Source organism: Oncorhynchus clarkii, chromosome 15 (genome assembly GCF_045791955.1).
Source record: "Oncorhynchus clarkii lewisi isolate Uvic-CL-2024 chromosome 15, UVic_Ocla_1.0, whole genome shotgun sequence".
Lineage (NCBI taxonomy): Eukaryota > Metazoa > Chordata > Actinopteri > Salmoniformes > Salmonidae > Oncorhynchus > Oncorhynchus clarkii.
Genome location: NC_092161.1, coordinates 7,031,785 through 7,046,288, shown reverse-complemented (window position 1 = coordinate 7,046,288; position 14,504 = coordinate 7,031,785). Strand labels below are relative to the sequence as shown.

The following is a 14,504-nucleotide window of genomic DNA, read 5'->3' as shown; positions in this document are numbered from 1 at the left end:
GCACTGGGTAGCTGCAGGAACAAGGTTGGAGAACCCATGGCGTACAGAGTTTGGGTGGAGGAAGAAAAAAATAAACTGTGGTGCAGCGAAATTACCGGAGTAGACGACCCGAAATGAGTGAAAAACATACCGACCGGGAAACTGGACTTTATTCACTATTCCGGTGCATATGGATGAAATGTGTTCCTGTTCGTGTGATAATGGGTCATTCTAAATCTAAAACTAGTTTTACATATTAGTAAAGACAAGATTAAATTGAGAAAAGTCTGATCAGTGTGCAGCCTGAGGTAAGCAAGCTTCTTCTTTTTACTCCTCAAGTCTACAGTCGCATCATGCAGCCCATCCATATATGTTTTGATTTCTAAGACATTATAATAACTCTGTTGTTGTTGTTGTTGTTTGTGTCGCACTCCTTTGCTTTCTCTTTGGCCAGGTCGCAGTTGTAAATGAGAACTTGTTCTCAGACTGGCCTACCTGGTTAAATAAATTAAATAAAACAACATTCTAAAGGTTTGTATAATTCAAAATGAAAGTTGCCAAATAACTGTAAATCTAGCATATAGGGCCTGTTTCAAATTAATCACTTTTATGCTCAACATAGACACTTCATATCCGCCCACTCTCACTCTGGAAAGGGGAAAAAATATATATATGTATTTCATTCAGCTAAGTTCATTTTTATTATTCTTAATATAAAATCATATAAAATAATGACACAGGACTGATAACATATATTGTCAGCTAAATGAACAAGCCTACAGTCTATAGCCAGATAACATACAGTATCTAGTCTGATAAATGAACAGGCCTACAGTCTATAGCCAGATAACATACAGTATCTAGTCTGATAAATGAACAGGTCTACAGTCTATAGCCAGATAACATACAGTATCTAGTCTGATAAATGAACAGGTCTACAGTCTATAGCCAGATAACATACAGTATCTAGTCTGATAAATGCACAAACCTACAGCCTATAGTCAGATAACATACAGTATCTAGTCTGATAAATGAACAAGTCTACAGCATATAGCCAGATAACATACAGTATCTAGTCTGATAAATGAACAGGCCTACAGTCTATATCATAGCCAGATAACATACAGTAGACGACTCATATTCTGTTCTTCTGAAATATATTTTCTTTATATCATAATGTATGGATTATCGACTAGATTCAGCCGCGGGACAATTTCTTTCTTGAGCGGTTGGTCTAGGGGCCATAATCATTTTTAGCAGCCGTGTAGGTGTGCCAAGTTTAATACAGATAACCATGGGTCTGAGTCACAAACAACCACAGACACAGACAGTGTTTCTGAACACTATAGACTACTGCCTCCCTGGCACTACCTAACACGACAGACAGCTCAGCAGGTTTCAAGTCAACACAGTAACTGTGTGCGGCCATTGATTTTGCTTGGTGGGATGTTGTAAGAAAAACAAATATTGAAACAAGCTCAATGGTAATTAAGAATGAATTTCTCTGCGTTGGGCAAAAGATCAGAATTGGGCTGTGTGAATGCAGCCATTGGGTACTGTGACTGTAACAACAACAAAATGGACCAATAAAGCAAGTATTGTATTGCAGTGTAGCGCAATGTCGAGCAGTGTAGTGTAGTGTAGCGCAATGTCGAGCAATGTAGTGTAGTGTAGCGCAATGTCGAGCAATGTAGTGTAGTGTAGCGCAATGTCGAGCAATGTAGTGTAGTGTAGCGCAATGTCGAGCAATGTAGTGTAGTGTAGCGCAATGTCGAGCAATGTAGTGTAGTGTAGCGCAATGTCGAGCAGTGTAGTGTAGTGTAGCGCAATGTCGAGCAGTGTAGTGTAGTGTAGCGCAATGTCGAGCAGTGTAGTGTAGTGTAGCGCAATGTCGAGCAGTGTAGTGTAGTATAGTGTAGCTAGCGCAATGTCGAGCAGAGCAGTGTAGTATAGTGTAGCGCAATGTCGAGCAGTGTAGTGTAGTGTAGCGCAATGTCGAGCAGTGTAGTGTAGTGTAGTGTAGCGCAATGTTGAGCAGTGTAGTGTAGCGCAATGTCGAGCGGTGTAGTGTAGTGTAGTGTAGCGCAATGTCGAGCAGTGTAGTGTAGTACTGTATGTTCTCGGATGGGGCCACAGTGTCTCCTGACCCCTCCTGTCTCAGCCTCCAGCACTTTGAGATATCAGCTGATGTACGAAGGGCTATATAAATACATTTGATATGATTTGATTTAGTGTAGTGTAGCGCAATGTCGAGCAATGTAGTGTAGTGTAGTGCAGTGTATTGTAGTGTAGTGTATTGTAGTGCAGTGTATTGTATTGTAGTGTAGTGCAGTGTATTGTAGTGTCTTGTAGTGTGGTGCAGTGTAGTGTAGTGCAGTGTATTGTAGTGTAGTGCAGTGTATTGTAGTGTAGTGCAGAGTATTGTAGTGTAGTGTATTGTAGTGCAGTGTAGTGTAGTGCAGTGTATTGTAGTGTAGTGTATTGTAGTGTAGTGCAGTGTATTGTAGTGTAGTGCAGTGTATTGTAGTGTAGTGTATTGTAGTGTAGTGTAGTGTAGTGCAGTGTATTGTAGTGTAGTGTATTGTAGTGTAGTGTATTGTAGTGTAGTGTAGTGTAGTGCAGTGTATTGTAGTGTAGTGTATTGTAGTGTAGTGTATTGTAGTGTAGTGTATTGTATTGTAGTGTAGTGTATTGTAGTGTAGTGTATTGTATTGTAGTGTAGTGTATTGTAGTGTAGTGTATTGTATTGTAGTGTAGTGTATTGTAGTGTAGTGTATTGTAGTGTAGTGCAGTGTATTGTAGTGTAGTGCAGAGTATTGTAGTGTAGTGTATTGTAGTGTACTGCAGAGTATTGTAGTGTATTGTAGTGCAGTGTATTGTAGTGCAGTGCAGTGTATTGTAGTGTAGTGCAGAGTATTGTAGTGTAGTGTATTGTAGTGTATTGCAGAGTATTGTAGTGTAGTGTATTGTAGTGTAGTGTATTGTAGTGTAGTGTATTGTATTGTAGTGTATTGTAGTGTAGTGTATTGTATTGTAGTGTAGTGTATTGTAGTGTAGTGTATTGTAGTGTATTGTAGTGTAGTGTATTGTAGTGTATTGTAGTGTAGTGTAGTGTATTGTAGTGTAGTGTATTGTAGTGTAGTGCAGAGTATTGTAGTGTAGTGTATTGTATTGTATTGTAGTGCAGTGTATTGTAGTGTAGTGCAGAGTAGTGTAGTGTATTGTAGTGTATTGCAGAGTATTGTAGTGCAGTGTATTGTAGTGCAGTGCAGTGTATTGTAGTGTAGTGCAGAGTATTGTAGTGTAGTGTATTGTAGTGTATTGTAGTGTAGTGCAGTGTATTGTATTGTAGTGCAGTGTATTGTAGTGTAGTGCAGAGTATTGTAGTGTAGTGTATTGTAGTGTATTGCAGAGTATTGTAGTGCAGTGTATTGTAGTGCAGTGCAGTGTATTGTAGTGTAGTGCAGAGTATTGTAGTGTAGTGTATTGTAGTGTATTGCAGAGTATTGTAGTGTATTGTAGTGCAGTGTATTGTATTGTAGTGCAGTGTAGTGTATTGTAGTGTAGTGTATTGTAGTGCAGTGTAGTGTATTGTAGTGTAGTGTATTGTAGTGTAGTGCAGTGTATTGTATTGTAGTGCAGTGTATTGTATTGTAGTGCAGTGTAGTGTAGTGTAGTGTATTGTAGTGTAGTGCAGAGTATTGTAGTGTAGTGTATTGTAGTGTATTGCAGAGTATTGTAGTGTATTGTAGTGCAGTGTATTGTAGTGTAGTGCAGTGTATTGTATTGTAGTGCAGTGTATTGTAGTGTAGTGCAGAGTATTGTAGTGTAGTGTATTGTAGTGTATTGTAGTGCAGTGTATTGTAGTGCAGTGTATTGTAGTGCAGTGTATTGTAGTGTATTGCAGAGTATTGTAGTGTATTGTAGTGCAGTGTATTGTAGTGTCTTGTAGTGTGGTGCAGTGTATTGCAGTGTATTGTAGTGCAGTGTATTGTAGTGTATTGTAGTGCAGTGTATTGTAGTGTATTGTAGTGCAGTGTATCGTACCAGTGTATTGTAGTGCAGTGTATTGTAGTGTATTGTAGTGTGGTGCAGTGTATCGTAGTGCAGTGTATTGCAGTGTATCGTAGTGCAGTGTATTGTCGTGCAGTGTAGTGTAGTGCATTGTACCAGTGTATTGTAGTGCATCGTACCAGTGTATTGCAGTGCAGTGTATTGTAGTGCAGTGTATTGTAGTGTAGTGCAGTGTATTGCAGTGCCGTGTAGTGTATTGTAGTGCAGTGTATTGTAGTGCAGTGTAGTGTATTGTAGTGCAGTGCAGTGTATTGTAGTGTAGTGTAGTGCAGTGTATTGTCCCAGTGTATTGCAGTGTAGTGCAGTGTATTGTAGTGTAGTGTAGTGCAGTGTATTGTAGTGTATTGTATTGTAGTGTAGTGCAGTGTATTGTAGTGTAGTATATTGTAGTGTATTGTAGTGCAGTGTATTGTAGTGCAGTGTATTGTAGTGCAGTGTATTGTAGTGTATTGTAGTGTATTGTAGTGTATTGTAGTGCAGTGTATTGTAGTGTAGTGTATTGTAGTACCAGTGTATTGTAGTGTATTGCAGTGTTGTGCCAGTGTATTGCAGTGTAGTGCAGTGTATTGTAGTGTATTGTAGTGCAGTGTATTGTACCAGTGTATTGTAGTGCAGTGTATTGTAGTGTAGTGTATTGCAGTGTATTGTAGTGTATTGCAGAGTATTGTAGTGTATTGTATTGTAGTACCAGTGTATTGTAGTGTATTGCAGTGTTGTGCCAGTGTATTGCAGTGTAGTGCAGTGTATTGTAGTGTATTGTAGTGCAGTGTATTGTACCAGTGTATTGTAGTGCAGTGTATTGCAGTGTATTGTAGTGCAGTGTATTGTACCAGTGTATTGTAGTGTATTGTAGTGCAGTGTATTGTAGTGTAGTGTATTGCAGTGTATTGTAGTGTAGTGTATTGCAGTGTTGTGCCAGTGTATTGTAGTGTATTGTATTGTAGTGTAGTGTAGTGCAGTGTATTGTAGTGTAGTGTATTGTAGTGTATGTGTATTGTAGTGTATGTGTATTGTAGTGCAGTGTATTGTACCAGTGTATTGTAGTGCAGTGTATTGTAGTGTAGTGTATTGCAGTGTTGTACCAGTGTATTGTACCTTGCTCCTTGATCTGTCGTATCTGTTTAACAGTCTCCTTCAGGATAGCACATTTGTCTGGTTTGACGTTGAAGTTATCGATGTCGTTGAAGTTAGCGAAGATCAGCTCGGCCAGCTCCTCAATGTACTTGTTCTCATGCTCACGGTTTCTCTTCTCGATGCTTTGTTTGGGGCTGAGGAGACAGGGAGGGTGGGGGGGGCAGCATGAGACATGGCAGAGGTAGGGACAGATATAGAGAGACCAAGAGAGGGAGACGGTTAGAAAGACAGACAGGGAGAAATACACAGAGTCAGACAGACAGAAAGAGAGAGAGACATGTAGAGAGAGAAAGTAGAGCATTAGCTTCACATTCCTGACTCCGTTCACACTGATAGAACTGTGCTTAGCTGTCCAATGTGTTACCTGTAGTAAAAAGGTACATGACAACAGCTTGGAGTTTGCCAAAAGGCACCTAATGGACTCAGACCATGAGAAGAAAGATTGTCTGGTCTGATGAAAGCAAGATTGAACTCCTTGGCCTAATTGCCAAGAGTCACGTCTGGAGGAAACCTGCCACAATCCCTACGATGAAGCATGGTGGTGGCAGCATCACTACGATGAAGCATGGTGGTGGCAGCATCACTACGATGAAGCATGGTGGTGGCAGCATCACTACGATGAAGCATGGTGGTGGCAGCATCACTACGACGAAGCATGGTGGTGGCAGCATCACTACGACGAAGCATGGTGGTGGCAGCATCACTACGACAAAGCATGGTGGTGGCAGCATCACTACGATGAAGCATGGTGGTGGCAGCATCACTACGATGAAGCATGGTGGTGGCGGCAGCATCACTACGATGAAGCATGGTGGTGGCAGCATCACTACGACGAAGCATGGTGGTGGCAGCATCACTACGACGAAGCATGGTGGTGGCAGCATCACTACGACAAAGCATGGTGGTGGCAGCATCACTACGACGAAGCATGGTGGTGGCAGCATCACTACGATGAAGCATGGTGGTGGCAGCATCACTACGATGAAGCATGGTGGTGGCAGCATCACTACGATGAAGCATGGTGGTGGCAGCATCACTACGATGAAGCATGGTGGTGGCAGCATCACTACGATGAAGCATGGTGGTGGCAGCATCATGCTGTGGGGATGTTTTCTGCGGCAGGGACTGGGAGACTAGTCAGAATCGAGGGAAATATTAAGAGAGTATAACTACAGAGAAATCCTTGATGAAAACCTGCTCCTGAGCACTCATGATCTCAGACCTTTTAACAGGACAACGACCCTAAGCACACAGCCAGGACAACGCAGGAGTGGCTTCGGGACAAGTCTCTGAATGTCCTTGAACGGCCCAGCCAGAGCCAGTCTTGAACTCTATCAAGCATCTCTGGAGAGACCTGAAAATAGCTGTGCAGCGATGCTCCCCAACCATCCTTACAGAGCTTGAGAGGATCTGCCGAGAAGAATGGGAGAAACTCCACAAATACAGGTTTGCGGAAGCTTGTAACGTCATACCCAATAACATTTGATGCTGTAATCTCTGCCAAAGGTGCTTCAACAAAGTACTGAGTAAAGGGTCTGAATACTTATGTAAAAATGGGATACATCTGGATTGTTTTTGTTTATACATTTGCAACAAACAAAACATTATTTGTCATTATGGGATATTGTGTGTAGATTGATGAGGGGGGGAAAAAAATATTTAAATGAATTTTAGAATAAGGCTGTAATTTAACAAAATGTGTAATAAGTCAATGGGTCTGAATACTTTCTGAATGCACTGTGTATGTAAACAGGAGTAAGTGTTACCAGAAGCAGGATAAATAGATAGATTCTAATGGTAACTGAAATCAGCAAACAGCAGTGGAGTGAAAGTAATAAACTAATCAATAATCATTTTAGCAGCAGCGTAGTGGCGGTAATAAACTAATCAATAATCATTTTAGCAGCAGTGTAGGTGTGAGGGAGAGCATTAGTTGTCAGGGGATAGAAGCTGTTTAGGAGTCTGTTTGTCTGTGCCTTGATGAACCGGTAGCACCTGATTCATACACCAATAATTAGGAAGCAGTAGACAGGCGACAGGTGTCGTACCAGAGTCATAATCACGACAGAACTATAGGGTTGGCAACCATCATAATCATGATCAGCCAATCGGTCAGCCAGCCAATCGGTCAGCTGAGTCAGCCAGGCGGTCAGCCTTATTTAACTGTACGTTTAGTTAAATAATCAGGTCTGGCCTCTTACATAAAGTTAGGCTCATGATAAGTAGTTTATAACTCCACTAGCAGGCCTATAGCATCCTGAAGGTACTGTGTAGACTTGGAGCAGTGCTCAGTCTCTAGCGTTTGAGTTGCCTATAGAACGTTAGAATAAGAGCAAAGTAGTTTAGCAGAGTTTAGTATGGTAAAGTAGAGTTCCATTTAGTTTAGTAGAGTAGAGTTTAGTATGGTAAAGTAGAGTTCCATTTAGTTTAGTAGAGTAGAGTTTAGTATGGTAAAGTAGAGTTCCATTTAGTTTAGTAGAGTAGAGTTTAGTATGGTAAAGTAGAGTTCCATTTAGTTTAGTAGAGTAGAGTTTAGTATGGTAAAGTAGAGTTCCATTTAGTTTAGTAGAGTAGAGTTTAGTATGGTAACGTAGAGTTCCATTTAGTTTAGTAGAGTAGAGTTTAGTATGGTAAAGTAGAGTTCCATTTAGTTTAGTACAGCAGAGTTTAGTATGGTAAAGTAGTTCCATTTAGTTTAGTATAGTAGAGTTTAGCATGGTAAAGTAGAGTTCCATTTAGTTTAGTATAGTAGAGTTTAGTATGGTAGAGTAGAGTTCCATTTAGTTTAGTATAGCAGAGTTTAGTATGGTAAAGTAGAGTTCCATATAGTTTAGTATAGCAGAGTCTAGCATGGTAAAGTAGAGTTCCGTTTAGTATAGTAGAGTATAGCATGGTAAAGTAGAGTTCCATTTAGTTTAGTAGAGTAGAGTTTAGTATGGTAGAGTTTAGGAGAGTTTAGTACAGTAGATGTAGAGTTTAGTATAGTGGAGTTCAGTTTAGTATATATAGTAAAGTAGAGATTAGTATAGTAATGTAGGGTTTAGTACAGTAGAGTTTAGTGGAGTTTAGTAGGGTAAAGCAGAGATTAGTACAGTAGAGTTTAGTACAGTAGAGTTTAGTATGGTAAAGCAGAGTTTAGTACAGTATAGTGTAGTAGAGTAGAGTTCAGTATAGTAATGTAGAGTATAGTTTAGTTTAGTCGAGTTTAGTATTGCCAAGCAGCGTTTAGTATAGTAGAGCAGAGTTTAGTATACTAGAGTATACTCGTGTACAGTTTAGTAGAGTAAAGTTTAGTATAGTCAAGTAGAGTTTAGTATAGTAGAGTTTAGTATAGTCAAGTAGAGTTTAGTATAGTAGAGTTTAGAATAGTTTAGTATGGTAAAGTTTAGAAGAGTTTAGTAGAGTATAATATAGTATAGTTTAGCAGAGTTCAGTAGAGTTTAGTAGAGTTTAGTATAGTATAGTAAAGTAGAGTTTGGCATAGTAGAGTTTAGTATAGCATAGTAGAGCAGAGCTCAGTATAGTAGAGTTGAGTATAGTAGAGTTGAGTATAGTAGAGTTGAGTATAGTAGAGTTGAGTATAGTAGAGTTTAGTATAGTAGAGTAGAGTTTAGTATAGTAGAGTAGCGTTTAGTATAGTATAGTAAAGTAGAGTTCAGTATAGCATAGTAGAGTGCAGTATAGTAGAGTTGAGTATAGTAGAGTTTAGCATAGTAGAGTTTAGTATAGCGGGCTTAGTATAGTAGTGTTTAGTATAGTAGAGTTGAGTATAGTAGAGTTGAGTATAGTAGAGTTGAGTATAGTTGAGTTTAGTATAGTAGAGTAGAGTTTAGTATAGTATAGTAAAGTAGAGTTTAGTATAGCATAGTAGAGTAGAGTTCAGTATAGTAGAGTTGAGTATAGTAGAGTTGAGTATAGTAGAGTTTAGCATAGTAGAGTTTAGTATAGCGGGCTTAGTATAGTAGTGTTTGGTATAGTAGAGTTTAGTATAGTAGAGTCGAGTCTAGAAGAGTAGAGTTGAGTATAGTTTAGTATAGTTTAGTTTAGTATAGTAGAGTTTGGTATAGTAGATTTAGGTATAGTAGAGTTCAGTATTGCCAAGCAGAGTTTAGTAGAGTAGAGTTTAGTAGAGTTTAGTATAGTAGAGTAGAGTTTAGTAGAGTAGAGTTTAGTATAGCAGAGTTTAGTATAGTACAGTTTAGTCTAGTAGAGTGTAGTTTAGTACCATAGAGTATAGATTTGTATAGTAGAGTTTAGTATAGCTGAGTAAAGTTTAGTATAGTAGAGTTTATTATAGTAGAGTTTCGTATAGTAGAGTAGAGTTTAGCATAGTATAGTTTAGTATAGTTTAGCACAGTATAGTATAGTTTAGTATAGTAAAGTTTAGTATAGTTTGGTATAGTAGAGTTTAGTATAGTAGAGTAGAGTTTAGTATAGTAGAGTTCAGTATTACCAAGTAGAGTTTAGTAGAGTAGAGTTTAGTATAGTAGAGTTTAGTATAGTAGAGTAGAGTTTAGCATAGTATAGTAGAGTTTATAATAGTAGAGTTTCGTATAGTAGAGTAGAGTCTAGTAGAGTTTAGTATAGTATAGTTTAGCACAGTATAGTTTGGTATAGTAGAGCTTAGTATAGTAGAGTTTAGTATAGTTTGGTATAGTAGAGTTTAGTATAGTAGAGTTCAGTATAGTAGAGTAGAGTTTAGTATAGTGGAGTTCAGTATTACCAAGTAGAGTTTAGTAGAGTAGAGTTTAGTATAGCAGAGTTTAGTATAGTAGAGTGTAGTTTAGTATAGTAGAGTAGATTTTAGCATAGTATAGTAGAGTTTATTATAGTAGAGTTTCATATAGTAGAGTAGAGTTTAGTATAGTATAGTACAGTATAGTTTGGTATAGTAGAGCTTAGTATAGTAGAGTTTAGTATAGTTTGGTATAGTAGCGTTTAGTATAGTTCAGTATTGCCAAGCAGAGTTTAGTATAGTCGAGTTTAGTATAGTATAGTCCAGTATTGCCAAGTAGAGTGTAGTATAGTTTAGTATAGTAAAGTTTAGTAGAGTTTAGTTTAGTAGAGTTTAGTATAGCAGAGTTTAGTATAGCAGAGTTCAGTATAGCAGAGTTCAGTATAGCAGAGTTCAGTATAGTATAGTTTAGTATAGTAGAGTTTAGTATAGAATATTTCAGTATTGCCAGGTAGAGATTAGTAGAGTAGAGTTTAGTATAGTAGAGTTTAGTATAGTTCAGTATCACCAAGTAGAGTTTACTATAGTAGAGTTTAGTATAGTATAGTTTAGTATAGTGGAGTAGAGTTTAGTATAGTAGTTTAGTATAGAATATTTCAGTATTGCCATGTAGAGTTTAGTAGAGTGTTGCTTCGTATAGTAGAGTAGAGTTTAGTATAGTAGAGTTTAGTATAGCAGAGTAGAGTTTACTATAGCAGAGTTCAGTATAGTAGAGTTTTGTATAGCAGAGTTTATTATAGCAGAGTTCAGTATAGTAGAGTTCAGTATAGCAGAGTTTAGAATAGTAGAGTTTAGTATAGTATAGTTTAGTAGAATTTAGTATAGTAGAGTTTAGTATAGTAGAGTTCAGTATTGCCAGGTAGAGTTTAGTAGAGTAGAGTTTACTATAGCAGAGTTCAGTATAGTAGAGTTTAGTATAGTAGAGTAGAGTTTAGTATAGCAGAGTTCAGTATAGTATAGTTCAGTATAGCAGAGTTCAGAATATTAGAGTATAGTATAGTAGAGTTTAGTATCATATAGTTTAGTATAGTAGAGTTCAGTATTGCCAGGTAGAGTTTAGTAGAGTATAGCTTAGTATAGCAGAGTGTAGTATTGCCAAGTAGAGTTCATTATTGCGAAGTAGAGTTTAGTATAGTAGAGTAGAGTTTACTATAGTATAGTTCAGTATAGTAGAGTTTAGTATAGTAGAATATAGTTTAGTATAGTATAGTTTAGTATAGTAGAGCAGAGTTTAGTATAGTAGAGTCGACTTTAGTATAGTATGGTAGAGTTCAGCATAGTTGAGTTTAGTATAGTAGAGTGTAGTATAGCAGAGCAGAGTTTAGTATAGTATAGTTTAGTATAGTACAGTTCAGCATAGTAGAGTGTAGTATAGCAGAGTAGAGTTTAGTATAGTAGAGTCAAGTTTAGAATAGTAGAGTTCAGCATAGTGGAGTTCAGTATAGTAGAGTTCCGTATAGTAGAGTTTAGTAGAGTATAGTTTAGTAGAGTAGAGTTTAGTATAGTAGAGTTTAGTATAGTAGAGTTTAGTATAGTAGCGTTTAGTATAGTAGAGTTCAGCATAGTATAGTTCAGCATAGTAGAGTTTAGTATAGTAAAGTAGAGTATAGTAGAGTTTAGTAGATTTAGCATAGTAAAAACAGCTGTTCCTACCTGGGACCCAACAGGTCAGAGGAACATTCCTTGCGTTTCCGCGACTCGGCCCTGGCAGCAGGGTTCGAGGGGTTTTCACCAACGCCACTCATCCTCACTGCATATCAGCGTCTGTTACAGGGAACACACAGAACAGAGTTTAGACTTATTTCACACAGAACAGAGTTTAGACTTGCATTCGGAAAGTATTCAGACCCCTTTACTTCTTCCACACTTTGTTAAGGTACAGCCTTATTCTAAAATGATTTAAATTAAATTAAACATTAAATTAAACATGAATCTACACACAATACCCTCTACGTAACCAAATGTTTTTAGGAAATGTTAGAAAAAAGTATTCAGACCCTTTTCTATGAGACTCAAAATTGAGCTCAGGTGCATCCTGCTTCCATTGATCTTCCTTTAGATGTTTCTACAACTTGGAGTCCAGCTGTGGTAAATTCAACTGACTGGACATGATTTGGAAAGGCACGCCTGTCTATTTAAAGGTCCCACAGTTGATAGAGCATGTCAGAGCAAAAACCAAGCCATGAGGTCGAATGAATTGTCCGTAGAGCTCAGAGACAGGATTGTCTAGAGAAAGATCTGGGGAAGGGTACCGAAATATTTCTGCAGCATTGAAGGTCCCCATGAACACAGTGTCCTCCATTATTCTTAAATGGAATAAGTTTGGAACCACCAAGACTCTTCCTAGAGTTGGCCGCCCAGCCAAACTGAGCAATCGGGGGAGAAGGGCCTTGGGTCAGGGAGGTGACCAAGAACCCGATGGTCACTCTGAAAGAGCTCTAGAGTTCCTCTGTGGAGATGAGAGAACCTTCCAGAAGGACACCCAGCTCTGCAGCACTCCACCAATCAGTTCTTTATGGTAGAGTGGCCAGACGGAAGCCACTCATCAGTAAACGGCACAGCTGGGACTTTGCCAGAAGACACTTAAAGGATTCTTAGACCATGAGAAACAAGATTGTCTGGTCTGATGAAACCAAAATGTAACTTTTTGGCTTGAATGCCAAGCGTCACATCTGGAGGAAACCTGGCACCATCCCCACGGTGAAGCATGGTGGTGGCAGAATCATGCTGTGGGGAGGTTTTTCAGCGGCAGGGACTGGGAAACCAGTCAGGAGCGAAGGAAAGATGAACAGAGAAAAGTACGGAGAGATCCTTGACAAAAAAACCTGCTCCAGAGTGCTCAGGACCTCAGACTGAGGCGAAGGTTCACCTTCCAACAGGACAACCACCCTAAGCACACAGCCAAGACAACGCAGGAGTGGCTTCGGGACAAGTCTCTGAATGTCCTTGAGTGGCCCAGCCAGAGCCCTGACTTGAACCCTATCAAATCTCTGGAGAGACCTGAGAATAGCTGTGCAGCGACACTCCCCATCCAACCTGACAGAGTGTGAGAGGATCTGCAGAGAAGAATGGGAGAAACTCCCTAAATACAGGTTTGCCAAGCTTGTAGCGTCACACCCAGGAAGACTCGATGCTGTAATCGCTGCAAAAGGTGCTTCAACAAAGTACTGAGTAAAGGGTCTGAATACTTATGTAAATATGATATTTCAGTTTTTTATTTATAATACATCTGCAAACATTTCTAAAAACCTGTTTTGCTTTGTCATTATGGGGTATTGTGATGTCATTATGGGGTATTGTGATGTCATTATGGGGTATTGTGTGCAGATTGATGAGAAAAAAACCTGAACTAATTTATCCATTTTAAAATAAGGATGTAACGTAACAAAATGTGGAAAACGTCAAGGGGTCTGAATACTTTCCAAATTCACTGTATCACAAACAGAACAGAGTTTAGAGATATAGCAAGACAACTTCGCACAAGTGACAGATAACACCAGTGATCAATTATGGGGGTAGTCTGACTCTGAGCTCCAAAGTGTAGGGGAATCTTGGGAATATCCTCACCAAGTGAACTGGCTGTTGGGCTATGAGGTGTTTACACAGACGCACACACACACGTTCAGATGTGACTTCTAACGCCGGTGACACCGGTTGATCCAACGCAGGCGGAACGAGTGAAAGTGGAGCGGAGAAACAGATTCAATTATTTCCTTCTAATGGTGCCACTCTCCCCAGAGAGACTGAAACGAGAGCGTTGAGTGAGAAGTGCTGAGAGAGAGCGAGACGGAAAGAGAGATGAAGAGACGGGGGGGAGACAGTGAGAGAGCTCCCCACTCACCCCAAAAACTGTGTGCTCAGCGACAGACTGAGACGAGTGAGACAGTTTGTTGACTTGAGACGAGAGTGAGACAGTTTGTTGACCTGAGACGAGAGTGAGACAGTTTGTTGACCGAGACGAGAGTGAGACAGTTTGTTGACCGAGACGAGAGTGAGACCGTTTGTTGACTGAGACGAAAGTGAGACCGTTTGTTGACCGAGATGAGAGTGATACAGTTTGTTGACTGAGACCATCCCACCACTGGCATCCCATCATCCCAAAACTGGCATCCCACCATCCCAACACTGGCATCCCATCATCCCACCACTGGCATCCCATCATCCCACCACTGGCATCCCATCATCCCACCACTGGCATCCCACCATCCCAACACTGGCATCCCACCATCCCAACACTGGCATCCAGTCATCCCACCACTGGCATCCCACCACCACAACACTGGCATCCCATCATCCCACCACTGGCATCCCATCATCCCACCACTGGCATCCCATCATCCCACCACTGGCATCCCATCATCCCTGCACTGGCATCCCATCATCCCACCACTGGCATCCCATCATCCCACCACTGGCATCCCACCATCCCACCACTGGCATCCCACCATCCCAACACTGGCATCCCATCATCCCACCACTGGCATCCCATCATCCCACCACAGGCATCCCACCATCCCACCACTAGCATCCTACCACTGGCATCCCACCATCCCACCACTAGCATCCCACCATCCCACCACAG

At 39.9% G+C, this 14,504-nt stretch overlaps 1 protein-coding gene across 2 annotated transcripts in view; it reads right to left on the bottom strand.

The window, feature by feature from the left end:
* The window catches only part of LOC139366884 (nuclear receptor coactivator 2-like), a 166,009-nt gene that overhangs the window by 88,635 nt on the left and 62,870 nt on the right, over positions 1–14,504 (bottom strand). For both annotated transcript variants that reach the window (XM_071104621.1, XM_071104622.1), the window contains exons 3-4: positions 11,576–11,688; positions 5,149–5,321 (exon numbers count right to left, since the gene is read on the bottom strand). In XM_071104621.1, the coding sequence (XP_070960722.1) occupies positions 5,149–5,321; positions 11,576–11,667 (265 nt within the window). In that variant the 5' untranslated portion in view covers positions 11,668–11,688. The remainder of the gene's footprint in view (positions 1–5,148; positions 5,322–11,575; positions 11,689–14,504) is intronic.